We start from the raw sequence: 21,874 nt of genomic DNA on the forward strand, positions 1-21,874 counted from the left end.
ACTGAATCCTTCCTGGTCAAAGAGCAACTTCAGTATTATGAACAGAAGATTTGCTTCGGCCGTTATTCGGGTGACATTATAGCCGAGTTTAAAATTAAAACCAAATTAAAACCGGCTCAGCTGCTGAACACAGAAGTCAGTTCGGAACAGATGTCAGAGCCGATTTCAGAGCAAAAAGCTGTTTTGTTCCAGCCAGGTCCAACTTTTGCACTTAACTAGTTTTGTTAGGTGGTGTAAACAACCTATAGCTTATAGAGACAGCCTGGAGGAAGGTCTGAGTCAGCCATTAAGGAAAATCAGAACAAGGGAAGAAAGAATCTAGACATCTTAATTCTCTTGAGTATAGGTAGGAGGGAGGGAGGGAGAGGGAGAGAGACAGACAGACTTGTCAGGCTATCAAGATTCTGTTATTATACCCTTTAAGGTAATGATTGTTGTGCTGTATTTCCTAATAGCAGTAGCACTTAGACTTATATACCGCTTCACAGTGCTTTTACAGCCCTCTCTAAGCTGTTTGCAGAGTCAGCCTGTTGCCCCCAACAATCTCGGTCCTCATTTTACCCACCTTGGAAGGATGGAAGGCTGAGTCGACCTTGAGCCAGATAGAATCGAACTGCTGGCAGTGGACAGACGTAGGCTGCAGTACTGCATTTTGACCCCTGCGCCACTGTGGCTCCTCTGGCCAATCTGAAGGGGTGGCACAAATGAACACTGTTGCCATGCGTTGTTTGCTCTAAATAAATTTTGCACACAGTGTTTACATTTTGCACTCCAGGAACTAAATACCCTGAAGACAGTTCAAATCCCTGTTTGGCCTTTGAAAACTAAAATAATCCTCTTCCTCCTTGGCAGTTTTTTTTTTTCCACGCCAGGGCTGCAACAGAGGAAAGGATGGAAGAAACTTGATTGACTCCAGAAGGGAGCGGTAGCCAAAGTGCTCTGATAAACACTAATTTCCCCCCCACCCCCAGTGCCCAAAAGTGAATTAAGGATGTATTTGTCAAAATGAATAGGATTGTGCCCCTACAACACTTTCTACACACTTTCTGAGGTGGGAAGGAGCAATGGGCTATCCCTATGTGAGACATAGATATATCATCAATAAGGAAAGGGATCATAAGGTAAAGTAAAGGCTCCACTCGCACATATGTGCTAGTCGTTCCCAACTCTAGGGGAAGTGCTCATCTGTTTCAAAGCCGAAGAGCCAGCGCTGTCCGAAGACGTCTCTGTGGTCATGTGGCCGGCATGACTAAACACCAAAGGCGCACGGAACGCTGTTATCTTCCCACCAAAGGTGGTCCCTATTTTTCTACTTGCATTTTTATGTGCTTTCGAACTGCTAGGTTGGCAGAAGCTGGGACAAGAAACGGGAGCTCACTCTGTTACACGGCGCTAGGGATTCGAACCGCCAAACTGCCCACCTTTCTGATCGAAAAGCTCAGCGTCTTAGCCGCTGCGTTCCGACTAAGGGGATCGTAAGAGAAAACAAAATATTATGAAATCAGTGGGACATTGTGACTTGGGCGAGTAGAACTGCATTAAAACTGCAAATTCAAATCATGTTTTCCCCCCGAAGGCCACAGACAGCCAAGCTAACTCAGCTGACCACCGAGATCTCCCCAAGTTCCTCTTACGTTCACATATTGGCGTACATGTCGTTGATCAAGTAGTCCAGCCTGGTGTAACGCTGTGGCTGGCACAAGCGGAACATTTTGCCCCCTATCTGCACCACTGCTAAGAAAAAAAAGAGCACCCCGAAAAACAAGGCAGCATATAGGACGCTTTGGTCACTCAACAGGAGGAAATCGTTCGTGGCTGGGCTGCCGTCAGGGCCGAAGCCTTCCAAACTAAGTCGTCCATCACTTAGGTGGGGCCCCCGAAGAGAAGCCGGTGGAGTAGGCAGGGCGGACAACAATGAACTGAAACTGTGAGGATCAGTTTGGGAAGGAAGCGATGGTTTGGGAAGAGGCGCCTGGCTTGGCTGGAAAGTAGGCGCCTCCGTCTTTCTAGCGTAAGGTGCAGAAGTAGCTGCCTGGTTAGGAGGATTATGAACGGCTGCACCAGCAGAAGTTCTACTGGTCGAAGAGCCGAGGGTGGCATGGGATAGTTTTACAGGAGGTCGCCACTGGATGGTGGTAGCAATACCGTTGCTTTCATGCACCATCGAAGAACTCAAAGTCTCCACGCCATTTGTCCTCCCAGCTTTGGGATCCTCCTGGGAGGATCCATCCACTTTCTCTAAGGGATGATCTGAAGGGCCAAAGATTTCCTCTTTCTTAGAGGCCTTGGGCAAAGGATCCGGTCCACCCAGTGGCCTTGCAAGAGCAAACCCAGCTGCTTGTGGGGATGCTGTTCCGTTCACTGTAGAATGCAAGACTTTGTTTAAGGAAGGAGCTGGTTTGGGTATTTTTGTGCCTAAAAAAAGAAAAGACAGATTATTCGTTATACCTCAGCAAAAAAACACATCAAGAAGTCATCATGAAGGGGCCTTAAACTATTACAAGCCATGAATTTCTTCTGTGTAGGAAATGTGCAGCCTCACTCTGTTTCTTGGTATGAAAGTAAAGCCACTGTCAACCTTGAAGTGAACCTGGCTGAGGCCATTTTGGAGGTTTCAGGGTTGCCACACAGCAGTGGGACGGGGGAAATAGTTGGATGGGGTTTTGTAGCCAAAGCAATGAAGTTTTCCTGTGAGAACCAAGGACATTCCCACAGGTGGCTGATCAGAGGGGGAGCAAGTAACCCGGCAACTGGCTAGCACCTGGATTGGACAGTGTGAACAGTGATAGTCACTACTCCCTCTTTCTGTCCTTCGGCTCATCACAGAAGACCATGCAGGAGACCATACAGCCCAGGTTCAAATCCCAGTAAGGGTATGGCTAGCTGATGAGAGCTAATTAGCTCGAAATAGATCTATACTAGTCTCCCTTTATTTATTTATCAGTACAAATACAACACAATATATATATTGTGCTGGTCTTGTTGTATTATGCTGGTCTTGTTGTATTTGAGTCTTTTTCCGTGTAAGATTGAGATGGTCTTGGCAACGTTTCATCGAGGTCTCACTCGCCATTTTCAGGCTGGTGGTTTGGGATATATATATCAGTTCAGCTGCTAAGGAGGAGAGCCTATGGCTTAGTGGCTAATACATCTGCCTAATATGCAATACAGCCCAGGTTCGAATCTCAGTAAGGGTATGGCTAGCTGATGAGAGCTAAATAGCTTGAAATAGATCTATACTAGTCTCCCTTTATTTATTTATCAGCACAAATACAACACACACACACACACACACACAAACAAATAAATAACTCTAAAAAAACATGATTATTTTCCCATGAACTCACCACAGGCTCGATTTTGGGAATAACTATTTTTCTGGGGTGTGAGAGAGAAAAGGATTCCAACAACATTTGCTACTTTCCATTTTTTGAAGGAAAAGTTTCACTTACAAAATCTTTTAAACCCGGTTACACAGCTTGGAGAATCTGAGAGAGCGAGCTCTTTTAAGAATATTAATTTCCAGCAAATGACTAATTGAAACTGCTCGATAAGTGGATTTCCATTTACCTTCTATTATTCTGTATGTGACCAGTCCTAATGTTGGTTTTACGGGACAGGCTTCTTGGGCAGGAAAATAAAACTGATAGCAATTGGGGGAACTGCCTCTCATTAGGGTGTTAAAGATGGCGTAGTTGCACGTCTTATCACCTAGAAAACACAGAAACAGAGAAAAACGTATTTTAACAGCAGATTTTGCACTTGTCTAATGATCACCTAGTAATTTCATGCGAGTTTTCACGGCCATCTCAAAAGCCCCCGATATAGTTATTCAACCTGGACATGAATGTCAGAATTGTCCTTGTGCTCATCAGCATGTTGGTTGGACGTTCACTTGTGCCTGCCTATCCAGGAAGTTCTTGTTTAGTGACTGCCTTATATTGTGACCGTTTGCAGTTTTAGGAGGGCGACAAAAAAGTAACTTTTACCACCCATTTTTGCATTTACGTCTTCACCCCCAGGCGGCTATAAAGCAAAGGAAAGCTGAAGGAAGATTGTAAAAGCACAGGGGCAGTCTCATTTAATGACCACTCTGCTTAACGTCCACGTTGTCGATCCCCACTGTGGTCCCTGATCTAGGACTACCTGCAATTCCAACTGTTACTCTTGTAGAGAAAGGGATGCAGGAAATAAGTCTCCCTTTCTTCTCACTGATTTTTTTTTGTTCAAGAACCAAAATGTTCTCCCTCACACTCCCAAGGAAGGAATGCTGAGTGGACTACCTGACCTCGTCCTCTTGTTATCCTCCTAATAATTCCGTGACTTGGCTTCCTTAGAACCCATTTCCAGGGGAGAAATTTACACTGAATAACAAAGAATTTATCCCGGTGTCAGCCTCCGCTTTGCTTACTTGCTATCGGCTGCCACAGAAACGGGGAGGGTGGGGGCATGGTATTTGGGATGGGAATAAATGGTACTGGAGGTGATATGGCAAAGGGAGTTTTCTTCTCACCATCTTCTGCGCATGCTGGTGGCCGGTGTTTGGATCTGGTCAAGGCCAACCGTCCTGCCTACCAACGTAATGATGTTGTCTGGAGACGCAACCCACATGTCACTTTAGGGACTTGCAGATTGGACACTGGAGTGGGGGTCATTGGAGGGAGGGGGTGGGGAAATCGTTTGATATGTATGTGTTTGCGCCTTTCTGGCTCAGATCTTGCTTAATGACAGGCGTGCCTCCTTCAGTAACCAAGAAAGAAAACTCCCAACTCCATTTTTTGTGGAATTAAAAAGTACTTTTACTGGTTATGAAAGGATAGCTGCGAAAGTAAAGCAAGATCTGAGCCAGAAAGGCGCGAACACATACATAAATATCCAGCAGACTCCCTTCCGAGCCTAGCATGTTAGGTAAAATGTAAAGATTCCCCTCGCACATATGTGCTAGTCGTTCCCAACTCTAGGGGGCAGTGCTCATCTCCGTTTCAAAGCTGAAGAGCCAGCGCTGTCTGAAGACGTTTCTGTGGTCATGTGGCCGGCATGACTCAACGCCGAAGACGCCTGAAATGCAGTTACCTTCCCACCAAAGGTGGTCCCTATTTTCCTACTTGCATTTTTACATCAGGAGGTTGGCAGAAGCTGGAACAAGTAACAGGAGCTCACTCCATTACGCGGCGCTAGGGATTTGAACTGCCAACCTTTCTGATCGACAAGCTCAGCATCTTAGCCACTGAGCCACCGCGTCCCTCTAGCACATTACTCGGCCCCAAATCTGTGGTTCTTACCTACTATTCTTTCCGAGCAGCAAGTCTCCACACAGACTTCCCAAGATGGTGCGTAGATTGGATCCGTCCCCCTGATGCCTTTGGAAAAGGCTGCTGGGATATCGATCGTGATGTTTTCCATCTTCTCTGAGGCACACCTTTGGGTCTGGGATGGTTTTACCGCGACCAAAACCAGCACTGCTGATACCCAGGCCAAGCACTGTGTGGTCTGGACAGCCATTGCTTCCTCTCAGGGTGATGGGCTCTTGAAAAGGTCTTCACACCTATAGAACTTTTCAAGCTCAGGGTACAGGTTTCCAAGATGGCCGCATTCCTTGGAATCCTTCAGCTGAGAAAAAGGAGATTTACAACAGGGTGAAAAAACACGGTAGAAGGAATTCTCCCTAGTGAAATAGTCACATTCAGAAATAGTCATATAATGTAACAACCGGTTCGCCCAGAACCGAAAATGTGAGTGTGCCTGCCTTCCGCGCATGCGCGTGGCTTCATAAACACAACGACGATGTAGGACGGGATAGCGTCAGGGTGAATGGGCAGGCCCAGCTGCTGGTAATGGGTTTGCCTGAACCGGTAGCAGCTCACCTCACATTGCAAATCATGAGTACCGTTCAGCATGGTATGACTAATTGGGATGTAAAGGAAGTTTAGGTTGATAAGAAACCAGCTTAAGGGGCGGGGGGGGGGGGGGGGGAAGCAACGTGACTTCAAGAATGTTGTAAGGACATACCAAAGCAGTGAGACAAGTTAAGCTTTTCCCAAAGCCCTGGTTATATCAAGAGGCTTGCTCTGATCCCAAATCTGAAGAAAGAAAAAGCATCTCGAGGAAACAATGGGAAGCCCAAGGTTATCTCCCAACGTTGAGGAAAAATGTTCTCAAAGCTTTGTAGAGCAGTGGTTCTCAACCTTCCCAATGCCGCGACCCTTTAATACAGTTCCTCATGTTGCGGTGACCCCCAACCGTAAAATTGGTGTCTCGGTTCCTAAGACCATCAAAAATATGTGTTTTCCGATAGTCTTAGGCTGTGAAAGGGTCGTTCGACCCCCAAAGGGGTCCCGACCCACAAGTTGAGAACCACTGTTGTAGAGAAAAAGATCCCAGTGGCTTTTAGAAGGAGATATCCTCGGAGCAAGAAAAAAGGCGGAGAATGCGCCTTGAGTGAAAAGGACACTTGATGAATGAACACTGATTTTTAGCATAAAGCAAGAGGCACATACCAATTTGTCAATTATGCACATCAACCAAAGGAGGAATAGAAAAACTAAAGGAGTGCCTTAAGAGTCACTTTCATCCGGGTGGCTGCACAAATATGATAAATACCTAAAATAAAGACATCTTTTAAGTAGACCAGAGGACCTCCATTAAAATGTCCAGCTATGAAGGAATGAGCAAAAATAACCATTAAAAGTATCTGGTTGAGCTTGAGATAAAAGAAAATGACGAACTACGGCGACGCTTTTGATAAGCACGATTGTTTATTAAAAGTGTAAAAACAAAAATGTTTGCGCAAACACGAACATTTGCAAAAAAACAAACACTCAATTAGAAAATGAGGCAGGCAATTAGCCAGCTGGGTCAATGGGGAAGCTTCAATCCCAAATGAAATGCCCATTGTTTAAAACAGCAAAAGAAAGGGCAGTAAAAGCACTAACAGCAATACGTCAACCAATTTGGATAAGTCCGTATGCTCAGAGCTTGGAAAATATCTAACAATTTAAAATGTGTAAATGTTCAATCACTTGCACAAGTTTATCACACAAATATTTGCTTTGAAACATTACAGGGGAAAAAAAAGTCAAATGAACAGGCAGGCAAAAGTCCGAAGGACAGGAGTTCAGATAACTATCACAAAATGGATAATGGAGAGAAGAAGAACATTTGAGGCGGCTTATCTTTGCTTTGTTGAATAGAGCAAAATCGTGATTGGGTATGGACCATGCTGTCAGTTTCAAGCAACCGGCTTAGTAAATTCACAATGGGGACAATAAATGACTCATAATTTTATTCTCTGGGGCTCCAACTTAATAAAAGAGAACCAGGATGTTGGAAAAGTAAACAGGAGACCAAAGAGGAAGGAATGATAACTTAAACAAAATATAAAGGATAAGAACAAACACCAGAATATTTAGAGCAATGTTCTTTTTGGAGGTAACATACAATTGTGAAAGTTTGACAGTGAGAAAGAGACAGAAGACTGAGATATTAAGTCATCTGGAGATGACCATGAAGTACAACAAAGACCCATCAATCTGTTGTGAACCAAATAAAGACTCCCTGCTTAGCTGACATAACAATCAGTCAACAAAAGATCAACAAAGAAAAACCTCACATATTTTGGGCATGTGAGGCAAGTGGGTGAGGGACTAGAAAAAACTCCCAGGAGGGATTAAAGGTGTGAATGGGTGAGATCCAAGAGATTATAGAATTGTTCTTGGAAGAGTTACAGGTTTTCTCACTGAAAGACCCACCAGCCCCCAGCTTTGTAATTTATAGAGCCTACCACGCAAAAAGGACTTTTGAAAAAGAAAGGAGATGCCAAAGTGTTTATGCAATGTTTTTCTCCTCCAACTATTTCCCCCAAAGGCCTTCTCTGTGGAAAAACTGGGCTGAGAAAGTGGGACAAGCCCAAAGCGATCAACACGGCTTCCATTGGTGAGGCAGGACTTAAACCAGAATCACATCCCATTGATGCCAGATCCACCAGAATCACATCCCATTGATGCCAGTTTGACCCTAAAAGCATGCACAGTTAAGAGGCAGTGCCTCCCACCAGCCGATGAGAAGCAGGTAAAAGAAGCCAAAAGACATTCAGGCCTTGCAATGGGCAGTAGCAACAACCTTGAGGAACAGAAAGAGATATAACCAAGACAAGGGTCAGATAAAAGAAAGCAGAGTCCAAAGCAGGAATGTTATTTGAGAAAGCATCTTAGACTTGACATTCCTTAATTCTCTTGTGGAAAAAGAGACGGGGTAGCATACATTCAGACTTGCACAATTCTGTAACCATACAATAAAAGTAATATTTGTTTGTGTGTCTTTGGTTTCCTAGTTTGATCTACCTTTGGAGGACCAACAAGCCTTCCCATGGATGGTGTTTCTCCTCTTGAACCCTCTCCACTATCCCTGGAGGTAGCAAAAAGTATCCTATCCTCACAGCCAATCTCTTTCTCAAGCCACTGCCAATCTCCTAATTTTCCCCAAGGCCAATCTTAGAGAACAGGGCCACTATGAGACTCATCTTTGCGGACCCCTGTAATCACAGGATGTGACTTCAGGACATCGTGCTCAAGGGGATGAAGGAAGAAAAGACAAAATTGGGCAAAGAAGGCCAACCAGAATAATTTATGATGCATGAACTCCTAACGCACAGAAAATTTCAGCTGCTGGCTGTAGAATTCTGGGACCTGAATCCAACCATCATAAAGTTGCCAGGGCTGAAAAACATGGCTATGGTCTACTTTAAAAGGCTACAATACAGTACACAGCATCAATACTATATCTCCGTTGTCCCCAACTTCAGTCATTTCCTGATGTTTGGACTTCCAACTCTCGGAGTCCTGATCCAAGAACCATGCTGACTGGGGAATTCTGAGAACTGACTCAAACCACCTTAAAGTTTCCAAGGTTGAAAAACACCTGCTCTACTCCTTTCCGCCACGCGCACAGACGGACTCTGGAGAGAGCCACAGCCCACTTATATCAGAAGAATAAGATCCACTGTAGTGCAGTAGTTAGAATGCAATACTGCAGTCTACTTCTGCTGCCTGCTGTCTGCAGGTTGGCAGTTTGAATCTCATAAGGCCTTCCATCCTTCTGAGGTGGGTAAAATGAGGACCCAGATTGTTGGGGGCAATATCCTCTGTAAACTGCTTAGAGAGGGAGGGAAAGCACTGTGAAGTGGTATATAAGTCTATGTGCTATTGCTATTCCTTCCGTCTTCCCTTTCTCATTTTCCTTGCTCGTGGTGCAGTGGTTAGAATGCAGGATGAATTTGCCCACTGCCATCAGTTCGATCCTGACCAGCTCAAGGTTTACAGCAGTGGTTCTCAACCTGTGGGTCAGGACCCCTGTTGGGGTCGAACAACCCTTTCACAGGGGTCGCCTAAGACTATTGGAAAACACATATTTTCGATGGTCTTAGGAGCTGAGACACCCATTTTATGATTGGGGGGTCACCACAACATGAGGAACTGTATTAATGGGTCACGGCATTGGGAAGGTTGAGAACCACTGATTTACATCCTTCCATCCTTCCAAGGTCAGTAAAATGAGGACCGAGATTGTTGGGGGGCCATATGCTGACTCTGTAAAACCATTTAGAGAGGGATGTAAAGCACTGTGAAGCAGTATATAAGTCTAAGTGCTATTGCTATTATGGGCTACACAGGCTTCGTAGAGAAGAGCACCAACCCAAGCCACCAAGAGGAAATTCCCAATCCACTGCAAATGGAGACTCTGGTTGGACAGGTTTGTCCAGTATGACTCACAGAGGAGGCCAAAGAAGAGGGCTGAAAGAGGCAGCAAAGAGGGGGAGCGAACGGCACCCTTTTGTTGCTGGGAAGAGCCCCCAACCCCCGTGGCCCAATGACCCCCTGCTTCCCTGCCCTGCTCCTCTTGCTCCCCTCTGCTCCCCCCCCTTGCCCCATTCCCGCCTCCAATGCTTCTCCATCCCCCGCCCACTTAGAGACTGGTCAGTCACTTGTCTGACATGGAATAGGGTCTCCTGCTTGTGCAGAGAGCTGGACTAGAAGACCTCTAAGGTCCCTTCCAGCTCTATTCTAATTCTGAAGATTCCTCTCCTTGCGTCCCGGGCTCACCCCCAGCGATGTTATCTCGGCTCCTTCCCCCGACCGGGACGGGAACAGGCTGAGGCACACATCCTCCGGCCGGAGGGGAAATTTCTGGCTAAGCCCCGTGAAGAAGAACCGGGGGGGGTCCCGGGAACCAGCCCCCCCGTCCGTCCAGAACCGGCAGCTGGAAGCGATTCAAGGGGGGGGGTGCTGCTCTTGCAGAAAAGGAGGCCCGTTTCCCGAACCGCTAGGGAGAAACGACCCAGCTTCCCGTCGCCGCCGCCTTCCCCAGCCACGTAACGGGAGCGCACACAGCCGGCTTCCTGTAGCGGCAACCGGTTACTCGACCGGAAGCGGAAGCGCTGGGCGGGAGAGGGGCGTGGCCAGTACGCTCAGGGGAAAGAACGCTGTTTCCGGCCGGGTCGCGCGCGCAGCCTCCTTCGCGTCGCGGGGGGATGACGTAGAGCCCACCGTTGCCTGGCGATGGGGTCCGAGCAGAGCGCCGAGGCTGAGGGCCGCCCTCACGACCCCGCGACAGGTGGGCGCTCCCGCGAGGGACGGAAGAGGCCTCTGAGGCCTGGATGTCGAGTGAGGGAAATTGGTAGGGGGGCGGCATCCGCGTAGCTTTGCCTCCCCTCTTTTCCACCCCGTTGTAGTCTGAAGTTCTCCTCTGCCGGCGACGGGGCGTTCCCGGCTGCTCACCAAGCATCCCCAGACGCTTGTACTGAAGAGCTGCGGGTAGAGATGAATAGACTAGAATAGAATAACAGAGTTGGAAGGGACCTTGGAGATCTTCTAGACCAACCCCCTGCTCATGCAGGAAAGCCAATATGATTCCAGATAAATGGCTATCCACCATCTTCTTAAAGACTTCCAGTGTTGGGGCATTCACAACTTCTGGAGGCAAGCTGTTCCACTGATTAATTGTTCTAACTGTCAGGAAATTTCTCCTCAGTTCTAAGTTGCTCCTCTCCTTGATTAGTTTCCACCCATTGCTTCTTGTTCTACCCTCAGGTGCCTTGGAGAATAGGTTGACTCCCTCTTCTTTGTGGCAACCCCTGAGATATTGGAACACTGCTATCATGTCTCCCCTAGTCCTTCTTTCTATTAAGCTACTAAGCTATTAAGATACCCAGTTCCTGCAACCGTTCTTCATATGTTTTAGTCTCCAGTCCCCTAATCGTCTTTGTTGCTCTTCTCTGCACTCTTTCTAGAGTCTTCTCTGCACTCTTTCTAGAGTCTCCACATCTTGTTTATATCGTGGCGACCAAGATGAGCCGGTTGCAAAGCTAGAAACCAGAGTAGTCTGCCGCAGTGTTATTCAATCTCGGCATACCTTTCTGAGGTATGTCCCAAAGGTGTTTTTTTTCCCCCCTCAAGAGGCAAGTGGACTTTCTTGTTTTTCTTTGAAGACGTTTCGTTTCTCATCCAAGAAGTTTCTTCAGCTCTGACAGGATGATGGGAAATGGAAGGATTTATACTCCTTACAGACAGCTGGTCCTTTGCATCCTTTTAGAGGGTCATTGAAGCACTTGGAGGTTTATCTGTGTCTGAGTGGTACAACTGAGTGTGGAGCCTTCTTGGAACTTTTGAAAGGACCATCAAACTTGACTAGGTAACCAAAACTTGACTAAGTGGCTCAGTGGCTAAGACACTGAGCTTGTCGAGCAGAAAGGTCGGCAGTTCGAATCCCTAGAACAGTTCTCCTGCATGAGCAGGGGTTTGGACTAGATGACCTCCAAGGTTCCTTCCAACTGTTACTGTTTAATGCAAATGCTTAATTATCTCCATTTTACAACACAGTCCTTTCAACAATTTCAAGAAGGCTCCACATGCACTTGCACCACTCAGGTGACCTTGAGGTCACAGATAAACCTCCAAGTGGCCTCAATGACTCTGTAAAAGGATGCAAATAACCAGCTGTCTGCAAGGAGTATAAATCCTTCCATTGCCTACTATCCTCTCAGAGCTGAAGAAGCTTCTTCGATGAGAAGCAAAACGTCTTCAAAGAAAAACAAGAAAGTCCAGTTGCCTCTTGGGGGGGGGGGGGGAAGCACTTTTGGGACAACCATGACCTGAATGACTGAGAATCTCCATGGACCATGGGTGTCAAACTTGCTTTGTCACGTATCCTGCCTGCCCCCCACGAGTTTGACAGCCCTGCCCTAGACTTTCAGAATTATGGACTTCAACTCCCAGAATTCCCTAACCAGCCCTACTAGGGAATTCTGGAATTGAAGTCCACACAGCTGCTGAGATTGAGAAACGCTACGATCAAGTTTCGAGCCATTGGATCATGAAATGAGAAATGTGTATTTCCCGTGAATTATTTTCTTCACAGGCATCATTTTGGCCCATGGTTGTTTCTGCTTTTCTTATATGTCTGTGTGTGTGTGTGTTGATAAAAAAATAAAGGGAGACTAGTATAGACCTATTTCAAGCTATTTAGCTCTCATCAGCTAGCCATACCCTTACTGGGATTCGAACCTGGCCTGTATTACATATTAGGCAGATGTATTAGCCACTAAGCCATAGGCTCTCCTTATCAGCTGAGCCAGGGAAATAGGTATGTATTTGTGTTACAACCCCTGGTATGCCTAAATATGGGAGGGAGCTCACTACTCCCCCTTTCTGTCCTTCGGCTCATTACAGAGGACCATCCAGGCAGAAAACCATATTTTTATTTTTAATGTTGCCTTTTTATATTTGTGTTGTATTTGTGCTGATAAATAATATATATATATATATGAAATTAGGCTAGAAAGCAGGAGACCTATTATAAGTTTGGAAGCCAGTGAGAAGCCATTCGTGCTTTCTCAGCCCCAGGAAGGACAAACCTCTGCTGAAAAACCTTGACACGAAAACTGCAGGGATTAATCCAGGTACTTGCCAAAAGTCAACATTGACTCGGGCATCAAAAAGAGATGCTAGATGAGAAGTAATGGTGATGGTTTTGGCTTTGCGTCTTTTCTCAGCATCCCCCTCACCAGCCAAGCAACGAGCTAAAATGGATGACATTGTGGTGGTGGCCCAAGGGACTCAGGCATCAAGGAATGTCAGCAGTGACCCAGATGTCATAAAACTGCAAGAAATCCCCACTTTCCAACCTCTGTTGAAAGGTAAGAATATCCAAACTCCACACAACTGTGACAATAGTTTCCCCTTCCCCAGCGCTTTATTGCTTGTGTTTCATAACATTCCTGCCTTTCCTCTTATTTAGCCTCCTTTGTTTTGGGCTGTTAAGTTTTGAAAGCAGTAAAAGGAAATGAGCATAACCAGTAAGGGCCTCTCCTCTTCCTCTTCCTTATAGAGTCCTTTAAGTATTTTGTAATTGAAGTTATAATACTATTGGCTTTAAGATTTTTCTTCCGGAAAACAAAAATTATTATTTTGGAAAAATTGCCATCAAGTTGATGTTTGTGTAGCGTTGAATGTGGAGCAGCAGTCTTTTCTATGTAGCCCTCTGCCACTTTTTCCATGTAATGTGATGCTGGGGGAAACATTAGCTCTTGCCTAAGGAGTCCACTCTTCTTCCCAGGTGGGACACAGTGGATCAGTGGCTAAGACATTGAGTCTTAAATCGTTAAGGGTCTACAGCTCAGCAGTTCGAGATGCAAATGTGTGATAGAGTGAGTTACCGTCATTTGGCTTAGCTCCTCCTGCCAACCTAGCAATTAGAAAGCATGCAAAAAGCATGCAAGAAGGCAACCACGTTCTGTGTTTTGCTCTGCTTTGTGGTGCAGCATGATGTCATATCAGCCACGTGGCCCTGGTAACGTCTCGGGACTCTGGCTTAAGAAACGGAGATGAGCACCATCCCCTAAAGTTCGTCACGACTAATGGGGTAAAATTTGTTGATGTGTATTGTCCTAAGCTCATTGCCAACTTTATTTTTCATGCTGCTGCTAGTACAAATAAAGTTAAAATTTGAAAATTTAAATTTGGCCCTTATACTTTATAGTTTTGAAGAAAGACAGTTGTTTGATAAGCTGATGTAGAAAAGTTTGAATAAATAGTTTTTGGGACTTAAGTGTTTCTCGGTGATTGATTGAATTACCTAAAGTTATAAAGTGGGGGCAGGGAACAATTTTCAGTAGCTGTTTTTGGTTGAGCTGTTTTTTTAAGCACATGATGCTTTAGATGTAGCACCCAGTGCCACCCTTTGAAACAAATGCTGCTTTTTCTGGGAATACGTTACAGCTGCAGAATACCAGGAATGGTTGCAAGTCTCTTAAAGGATTGAAATCTGATGCTATGTGAGGGATCCTTCATTTATATCCAAAAGGTCAGGTTTCCCATTGTTATGCTGGTGAGATAATGCTGGGAGTTGAAGTTCACACAGTATGAATCAGAGCTTCTCTGGCCAGACATCTGGCACTGAATAGGAGGCTCCTAATCTCTAGACTGAAAGTAATAGCTAAATTTTGGTCAACTTGAAAAAGCAGCAGGAAAAGATCTAAAATTAAAATAACAGTAGCACTTAGACTTATATACCGCTTTCCATCCATGTCTGGTTTACAGAGTCAGCCTATTGCCCCCTACAATCTGGGTCCTCATTTTACCCACCTTGGAAGGATGGAAGGCTGAGTCAACCTTAAACCTGGTGAGATTTGAACTGCCGAATTGCAGGCAGCCGACAGTCAGCAGAAGTAGCCTGCAGTACTGCACTCTAACCACTGTGCCCCCACGGCTCAGATGAGAGAGCGCAAGATTTTCATTTGTGTTCTGTGTTCAGCAGTAGGTGCACATTCTGTGAATGTGTCAGCTGAGCCATGTCAGTGAACTCTTGCTACAAGCATATATGACGTTGACTATATTTGAATTTGACATTTAGTTGCGTCCCTGCTGATAAGGAAAGGGCTACAGATGCCCAAGTAATGAAATATGAAAGTTAAATATTGACTCGAAAGAACAAGCCACGCATTTGATATAGTCAATATTCATCAAATTTATATGGCTTTGTCAACATCCTGACATCAATATCAAGGATATACGTTTCTGGAAGTCGGGTGAAATCCTTTTACTATTCAAGGTTGATCCATGCTTGGGGAATTCTGTTCTTCATTCAGTGCTGTTGTCAGGTTATGCGTCTCGGTACCTTTGATTGTAAAAAGCGGAATGCTGTATTGGAGGCAAATATCTGGTGTTATTCTAAGAGCCAATTCTTTCAAGCTGTCAAGTTACAAGACCCTTGCACCTCTAACCCTTTAGAAAAAAAAACCCAGGGGTGTTCAAACCTGACACCTTTAAGACTTGTGGAGTTCAACTCCCAGAATTCCTCCTCCAGTCATGTTGGCTCAGGAACTCTGGCATTGAAGCGTGCAAGTCTTAAAGCTGTCAAGTTACAAGACCCTTGCACCCCTAACCGTTTAAGAAAAAAAAAACCAGGGGTGTTCAAACTTGACAGCTTTAAGACTTGTGGACTTCAACTCCCAGAATTCCTCCTCCCCTCTTCATCTTGATGATGTGCGGATGGGCAGTGGGAGGAACCAGTTCTAAACGGCACTGTAGATTTGTGGAACCTCTTCTATAGAAGAGGTTAGAATTGGCAGGAACCCACCCCTGATCCTGAGACTCTTGCAGAGGTAGGTTCCTACCGGTTTGGACTGGTTCGACCGAGTAGGTAGTAACACAGCCGCCCATGCACCCGAACCGGTTTTATTGTTGGTGGCGCCATCATTTATTTTTGCTTCTGCTTCTGCGCAGAACATTCTTCATTGCAGAAATATAATTCCCCCCTCCCTTTTTCTTACGTGCTGTGCATGCGCAGACCTTTTTAGGTGTAAATGTGCACGTGCGCGCGTGCAAAACTTTTTGTGCACCGAACTGGCAGTAATGCCGGTAGCAGCCCACCCCTGGTCTCTTGCCTGTAGCAAATGATGGCTAGTTTTCCATCCCCTAGGCACAAGTTTTGATCTTCCAGAGCTGCTCTTGGTTTTAGTATTTCTCAAATGTTTCCATTATTGCTGGCAGAAGCCTATCTCTAGAAGCAGAAAATGGCTTAACACAAGGGTGTCCAAACTTGGGAACTTTAAGACTTGTGGACTTCAACTCCCAGAATTCCCCAGCCAGCATGGCTGGCTGGGGAATTCTGGCAGTTGAAGTCCACAAGTCTTAAATCTCCCAAGTTTGGACACCCCTGGCTTAACATTACCCTTACCTTGTGGGGTTCCATCCGCCCTGATTATTATTTGGGTCACAAAAAACTTCATTTTGACATATGCAACATTTTATTATAGTGAGCGCAAGACATAATTGGAGGCTCCAAATACTTATAAATAGCTGTTTGCCAACTTTGGTAAAATATTTGGATCAACGTTGTAAAATATTTTGTACATAAACATTCTAAATCCAACAGGTGGCACTGTTTCCCACCACTCTGATGCATAGCAGTTCTGTTGGAGAACTTTTTTTTTAAAAAAAACATACAAACCTAAAGTTTAAAGTGGTCAGAAGCATTTCCCTAAGGCTTGGAAAAGATCCTCAAAGCCCACAGATGAATGGGAAGGAGCAAGATTTGTAACATGGAGGGTACATTCTCTTTTTCTCCAAGTGAAAAATTTGGCCTCATGCTCCTTTAAATGATGAGTGGAAATGAGGAAGACATAGTGGACTGGATTACTATATTCAACCATTTCTGAAGCTTGAAAAGATGTCAGAATGGTAAATGCTGTTTAACATTAGGCATGTTGGCACACATACAAAAAAATCCAAACTTTACATTATATATTAATGGGTTGAGAACAATCAAGGCCTGATTAGGAAAAGGATCTTATTATCCTAGTGATGAGTCAATGAAATGATCTTTTTTTAAAAAATTATCAATCTAGCTAACATGATGGGGAAAAAAACCCATCCCTGCAATCATTATTTATATATTTGGTTGCTTTAAAAAAAAAACTTCTTTGCATTTTTCTCAGTAAGTACCTCCATTTTACCACCTGTTCCAAAAAAATGAAATTATATTTGCTATTTGATAGACTTTAGGAATAAACATTAATGTTAAATTACAATCTGGTTTATTTTTTATTAATCATGTACTTTTACGGTTTTTGTCTCCTTCCACTTCAATCTTGTCCTTTAAAAGCCAGGTCTCCAGCATGAAGATCTGTTTTAATTCCCCAGCAATGTAGAGAATGAAGTTCTGCTCTCTTTTTTTTTCAGGCTAGACAAGACAACACAGATTACTCAAGTCATGCAAGGTTGGGAGATAGTTTGATAGGAGGAAAGTGGAATTTTGGCACAGGGATCCCACTGGAGAGAGTGCAAGTATAAATTCGGAGCAGAACAGTCACAAGAATTTTGAGTACTGTTTAAGGCAGTGTTTTTCAACCATGGCAACATGAAAATGTGTGGACTTCAGTGGAATTCTGGGAGTTGAAGTCTTCACCTCTTAAAGGTGCCAAGATTGAGAAACACTGGTTTAAGGAAACAAGGTACCAGAATAGCAAGAAGGGGAAGCTACATGCCCAGATTCAAGGGCAATTCCACACCAGGAGTTCATAAGAACGCCTTTGTTTTGCGACCTGAAGTCAGGATGAATTGCAAATATTGTTTTTCAGGTTGAGAAACACTGAGTTACAAGAAAGGAATCAGATTGCTCGTGGAGAAACAACCATGATATAAGAATGACTCCTTGTTACTAATTGATTAATTAATTAATAAACTAACTCCTTGTTACTAATTGATAATTGATTGTTGATGCAAAGTCTATGCTTTTAGGAAGAAAATGCTGACAATAGACATCACAGGGGATGTTCTGCAGGTACTCAGGTGATTGATATGAAGGTTGGGTGGCTATGGGACCCTGAAAAACACTTCTTATGGAATGTTACGCTTTTATGTTCCAATAAATTGAGGTTGTGTTTGCCTCAATTTGATTATTGCCTCTACTGCTTTTCCCCACAACTATATTCCTGCTTGCAGCAATTGGAAAGCGGTACAGTTTAACTTGGACAGTTCAACGTGGTCAGTCAATTTTGAGAGAAGGTGGCCTTCAACAAATTAGTGTGCGAAGGCTTTTGTTGGTCATTGATTTGCTGTGGCTGATTCTCTCCCTTGGTTGTCATTGTCCCAGTTTAAAAAACTCTGGATAACCATTTAAATTTGCAAAAGAATTGGTTTCGTATTTTTTCGGAGGGTTTTTTTTTTTTTTTTGCTTCTTTGGCCTTGCTACATTTTTGCAACTATCATTGGGAAAAAAGTTGCCCACCATACTGGGCAACCAGTATTTGGGGCTTTCTGTTTTTTGCTTCAGATTATTGTTTAATCATATTATTACTCAGATTATTGGCATCCTCATCGTAAAGGGTGTATCTCTTAAAACCTTTTATAACAATCCGGATTTTTTTTTTAAATGTGCCTATAGCCGTCAAAAGATCACAAGAAAACAAGCAACTAGTGCAAACAGTAAAAGGCCGCCAATAACCTTGGGGCTTTGAAACTTTGCAAGTGTTTGTTAGAGTGAAATTCTCCTGTGTATCACCAAATAAGAATGAGCTGAGGTCACCCTTGGCAAGAGCAGGCCTGTTTTTTTCCACACAAACAGCACAATATAAGAAGTGGCGTCAAGTAGGAGTAAGGAGGAAGTAAAAGGAAACTCGGGTTGAAAGACAAGCAGTTTATAAATATATTTTACTTGTGTATGAATGTGTGTGTGTATTATTGGGTGTGTGTGTGTATATGGCTGCATATATATGTAGCCTTTTCCCCCCTTTGCCAGCTTAGAAGAATGTAGTATAAATATGCTTTTATAGCAGTTCTTGCCCCAGAGTTCCCTATTTAAGGTTTCATAATTCTTTTTGGAAAGACGGTGTATCCTTGAGCAAGCCATAGTTTAAGCCTCCAGATTCCTGGCTGCTTTTTGCATCTGGTTTTGCAACCAACGATAATCTGTTTAAAGGTTAGGTGGCCGGCAGATAGATGGAATCCAATCCACAGTAGCTCTGATCTGCCATAAGGCTAGCCACAATGGCCTTTCTTAAGATTATCCATCACATTTGTTTTCCTCTGCTCCAAATTTGACAAACACAATCCATGGAAACAGGGTTTCTAGGTCTACCCATCACAAGAGTTGTTTGCTTTGCAGGGGAGTTTTGTTTGTTGTGATTATTTGATTGATAAAAGGCAGTGTATTTTTATCGTAGCACAGCTATAGGCTACCAATGCTCTGTTGGCATAGATCAGGGAGTTTGTGTAACACGATGTTTTCACACAGCTGTTCCCATTTGTGGTTTGGCTTTACATGTTTGTTTTTAGATAGCTATTCTTCGTGTGAAACTGAAGATGTTAAAAAATATAGAATAACAGAGTTGGAAGGGACCTTGGAGGTCTTCTAGTCCAAATCCCTGCCTAGGCAGGAAACCCTACACCACTTCAGACAAATGGTTATCCAACATCTTCTTAAAGACTTCCAGTGTTGGGGCATTCACAACTTCTGGAGGCAAGTTGTTCCATTGATTAATTGTTCTGTCAGGAAATTTCTCCTTAGTTCTAAGTTGCTCCTCTCCTTGATTAGTTTCCACCCATTGCTTCTTGTCCTGCCCTCAGGTGCTTTGGAGAATAGCTTGACTCCCTCTTTTTTGTAGCAACCCCTCAGATATTGGAACACTGCTATCCTGTCTCCCCTGGTCCTTCTTTTCATTAAAGTAGACATACCCAGTTCCTGCAACCATTCCTCATATGTGTTAGCCTCCAGTCCCCTAATCTTTGTTGCTCTTCTCTGCACTCTTTCTAGAGTCTCCACATCATTTTTACATCGTGGCAACCAGAACTGGATGCAGTATTCCAAGTGTGGCCTTAACAGGGCATTATAAAGTGGTATTAACCCTTCACGTGATCTTGATTCTATTCCTCTGTTTATACAGTTTAGAACTGTGTTAGCTTTTTTGGCAGCTGCTGCACACGGCTGGCTCCTATTTAAATGGTTGTTGGTTGTCACGGAATGTTGAAAATGAATTTCATGCCATCGCAGCCACAGTGCAACAGCAGCCAGTAAGCACTGAAGTAGCCATAGCTTCCCCAAATGTCATCCCTGGTTTTGAGACACATTCTGTAAGATAGCCCATTTGAGGGACCATGATTGAAAAATCTGTTGCCCTATGCTGCACTGTTTCTTCTAGTGGATGGTTGTGACAATAAGAGTTTTAGCAGTATAGAGATTATCAGGTGCTACAGCTCTTGCATTACATTTAAACTCTGGTTTAGCTGTGCCTTAATCTAAATCAGGTTTGGGGAAGCCATGGCCCTCCAGATGTTACTAATATGTAATACCCAGTAGGGTGCGAAAAATGTTTCCCTTGAACTATTTCAAGCATAAAGCTTCTTTAAACTACAAAAGTCCCAATTTCAAATGCTAAACTGATTATTTAAGTGTGAAACAGATTGTTCTGATTATTTTAGAAATGATTTGAAGCGGCCATGCAAGCTTAAAACACCCTGGTTAAAGTTTGAAAGAGTCAAAATACTCAAAACTGCCCATTTTATGCAAGAAACGGGGCATTTTGTTATATTTCCTGCTGGGAGGGGTTCGAAACCAAGCATCTCTCAGTGTTCTTTTGCTATTTCAGCTCTTGGGAATTGAAGTTCAGACAAATCTGCAAAGTTGTAAGATTTGATTTCTCATTGTCCCCAGATATATATCTCAAAATGATTCGTACCAGCCCATAAATCTGAATCTAAAAGATACATTTTGCATGCATGTATTATTGTTTCTGATGTTCTTTCCAGCCCCCAAAGGGATATATCCAAATAAAAATATTAGGGATTAGGATGGAAACAGTGTATAACAGATTTCCTATAAGCACAGCTCAGAAAGAAATAAAAAGTTCTAAATAATAACGGAGAATGAACAGTTTTTTGGGGCTGCTTAAGAGAAGGATTTAAATGAGAAACTGGCCCAACGAATGGATGAGAAGCAAAATGTCTTTAAGGAAAAACAAAGGAAGTCCAGTTGCTTTTTGAAAAAAACACCTTTGAGACAACCGTGACCTGGATGACTGAAAAGCTCCATAGACAATATTCTGGAAAAGTTTATCTGCATTCAATCTTAAAGATCAATATTCAATTGAAGCCAGAACTTTTTCTTCATGATTAATGGATAAACAACTAGAGAGAAAAAAAGCCATGGAGGATTATTTAAATCTAAATAAAAAGCTAAATTTATAAAATGTATTTATAGAGATGGAAAGATTTAACACTGCATACGATGGAAGAAGGGTTGGTGAAGTTGAAGTTGACCAATTTTGCTAACATGGATAATTTAAATTCTTTGATTCTAGAAAAGATGTTATATTCATTAATGACTAGAAGCCTCTTGTGGATGTTTTGCGTGAAAATGAAAAAAATGAAGTTGTGATATACGGTTTTCATTATTAAACTTTGTGTGTGTGTGTGTGTGTGTGCTTTCCAGCATAACTCTGGAACGCCTCAAGCAATCTCAACCAAACTTGGTCCACAGATGACTTACTCTCTGGAAACAAATACAGAACACACACCCTAATACCCCCCCGGGGTGCGTGTTCTGTTAAGATGCAGCTTGTTGTGCCTCCAAATGGCTTCTACTGTACAGCACAATGGAATTACCATGCTAACGGCTTCACAGTACTCCACAAGGGGGCTCCCACTTTCCTTGACGCTTCTGGGGGCATAGGGAAAACATTTGTAACTAATTTAAGTGTTGCCGAAATCAGGGCTTTTCCTGTTTAATTCAGGATTAGGATAAATAAATACCGGGATAACACGGGTTATCAGCTAGGAGATTGTAGAAAGAAGAGTAATTTGATGTAACTTTAGAGAGGTCAAAT

The 21,874-nt window shown here is 43.7% G+C and overlaps 2 protein-coding genes and 1 long non-coding RNA gene across 4 annotated transcripts in view; 2 read left to right on the forward strand and 1 right to left on the reverse strand.

The window, feature by feature from the left end:
• The window catches only part of LOC309394640, a 253,769-nt gene that overhangs the window by 127,187 nt on the left and 104,708 nt on the right, over window positions 1-21,874 (forward strand). The gene's annotated exons all lie outside the window — the stretch shown is intronic.
• MANSC1 (MANSC domain containing 1) lies at window positions 1,548-10,392 on the reverse strand. Its single transcript, XM_081958017.1, has 4 exons — window positions 10,098-10,392; window positions 5,283-5,610; window positions 3,571-3,711; window positions 1,548-2,415 (listed from the first exon to the last, which is right to left on the reverse strand). The coding sequence occupies exons 2-4, from the start codon at window positions 5,500-5,502 to the stop codon at window positions 1,637-1,639; spliced, it is 1,140 nt and encodes a 379-aa protein (XP_081814143.1). The 5' UTR covers window positions 5,503-5,610; window positions 10,098-10,392; the 3' UTR covers window positions 1,548-1,636.
• BORCS5 (BLOC-1 related complex subunit 5) overlaps window positions 10,449-21,874 on the forward strand; it is a 34,067-nt gene continuing 22,641 nt past the window's right edge. The window contains exons 1-2 of one of the 2 annotated variants that reach the window (XM_081958043.1): window positions 10,449-10,608; window positions 13,046-13,189. In XM_081958043.1, coding sequence (XP_081814169.1) covers window positions 10,554-10,608; window positions 13,046-13,189 — 199 coding nt within the window. In that variant the 5' untranslated portion in view covers window positions 10,449-10,553. The remainder of the gene's footprint in view (window positions 10,609-13,045; window positions 13,190-21,874) is intronic. The other variant, XR_014175757.1, reaches the window with a different exon arrangement.

The sequence above is a fragment of the Natrix helvetica genome, assembly GCF_964273705.1.
Source record: "Natrix helvetica genome assembly, chromosome: 6".
In the NCBI taxonomy this organism is placed as follows: domain Eukaryota; kingdom Metazoa; phylum Chordata; class Lepidosauria; order Squamata; family Natricidae; genus Natrix; species Natrix helvetica.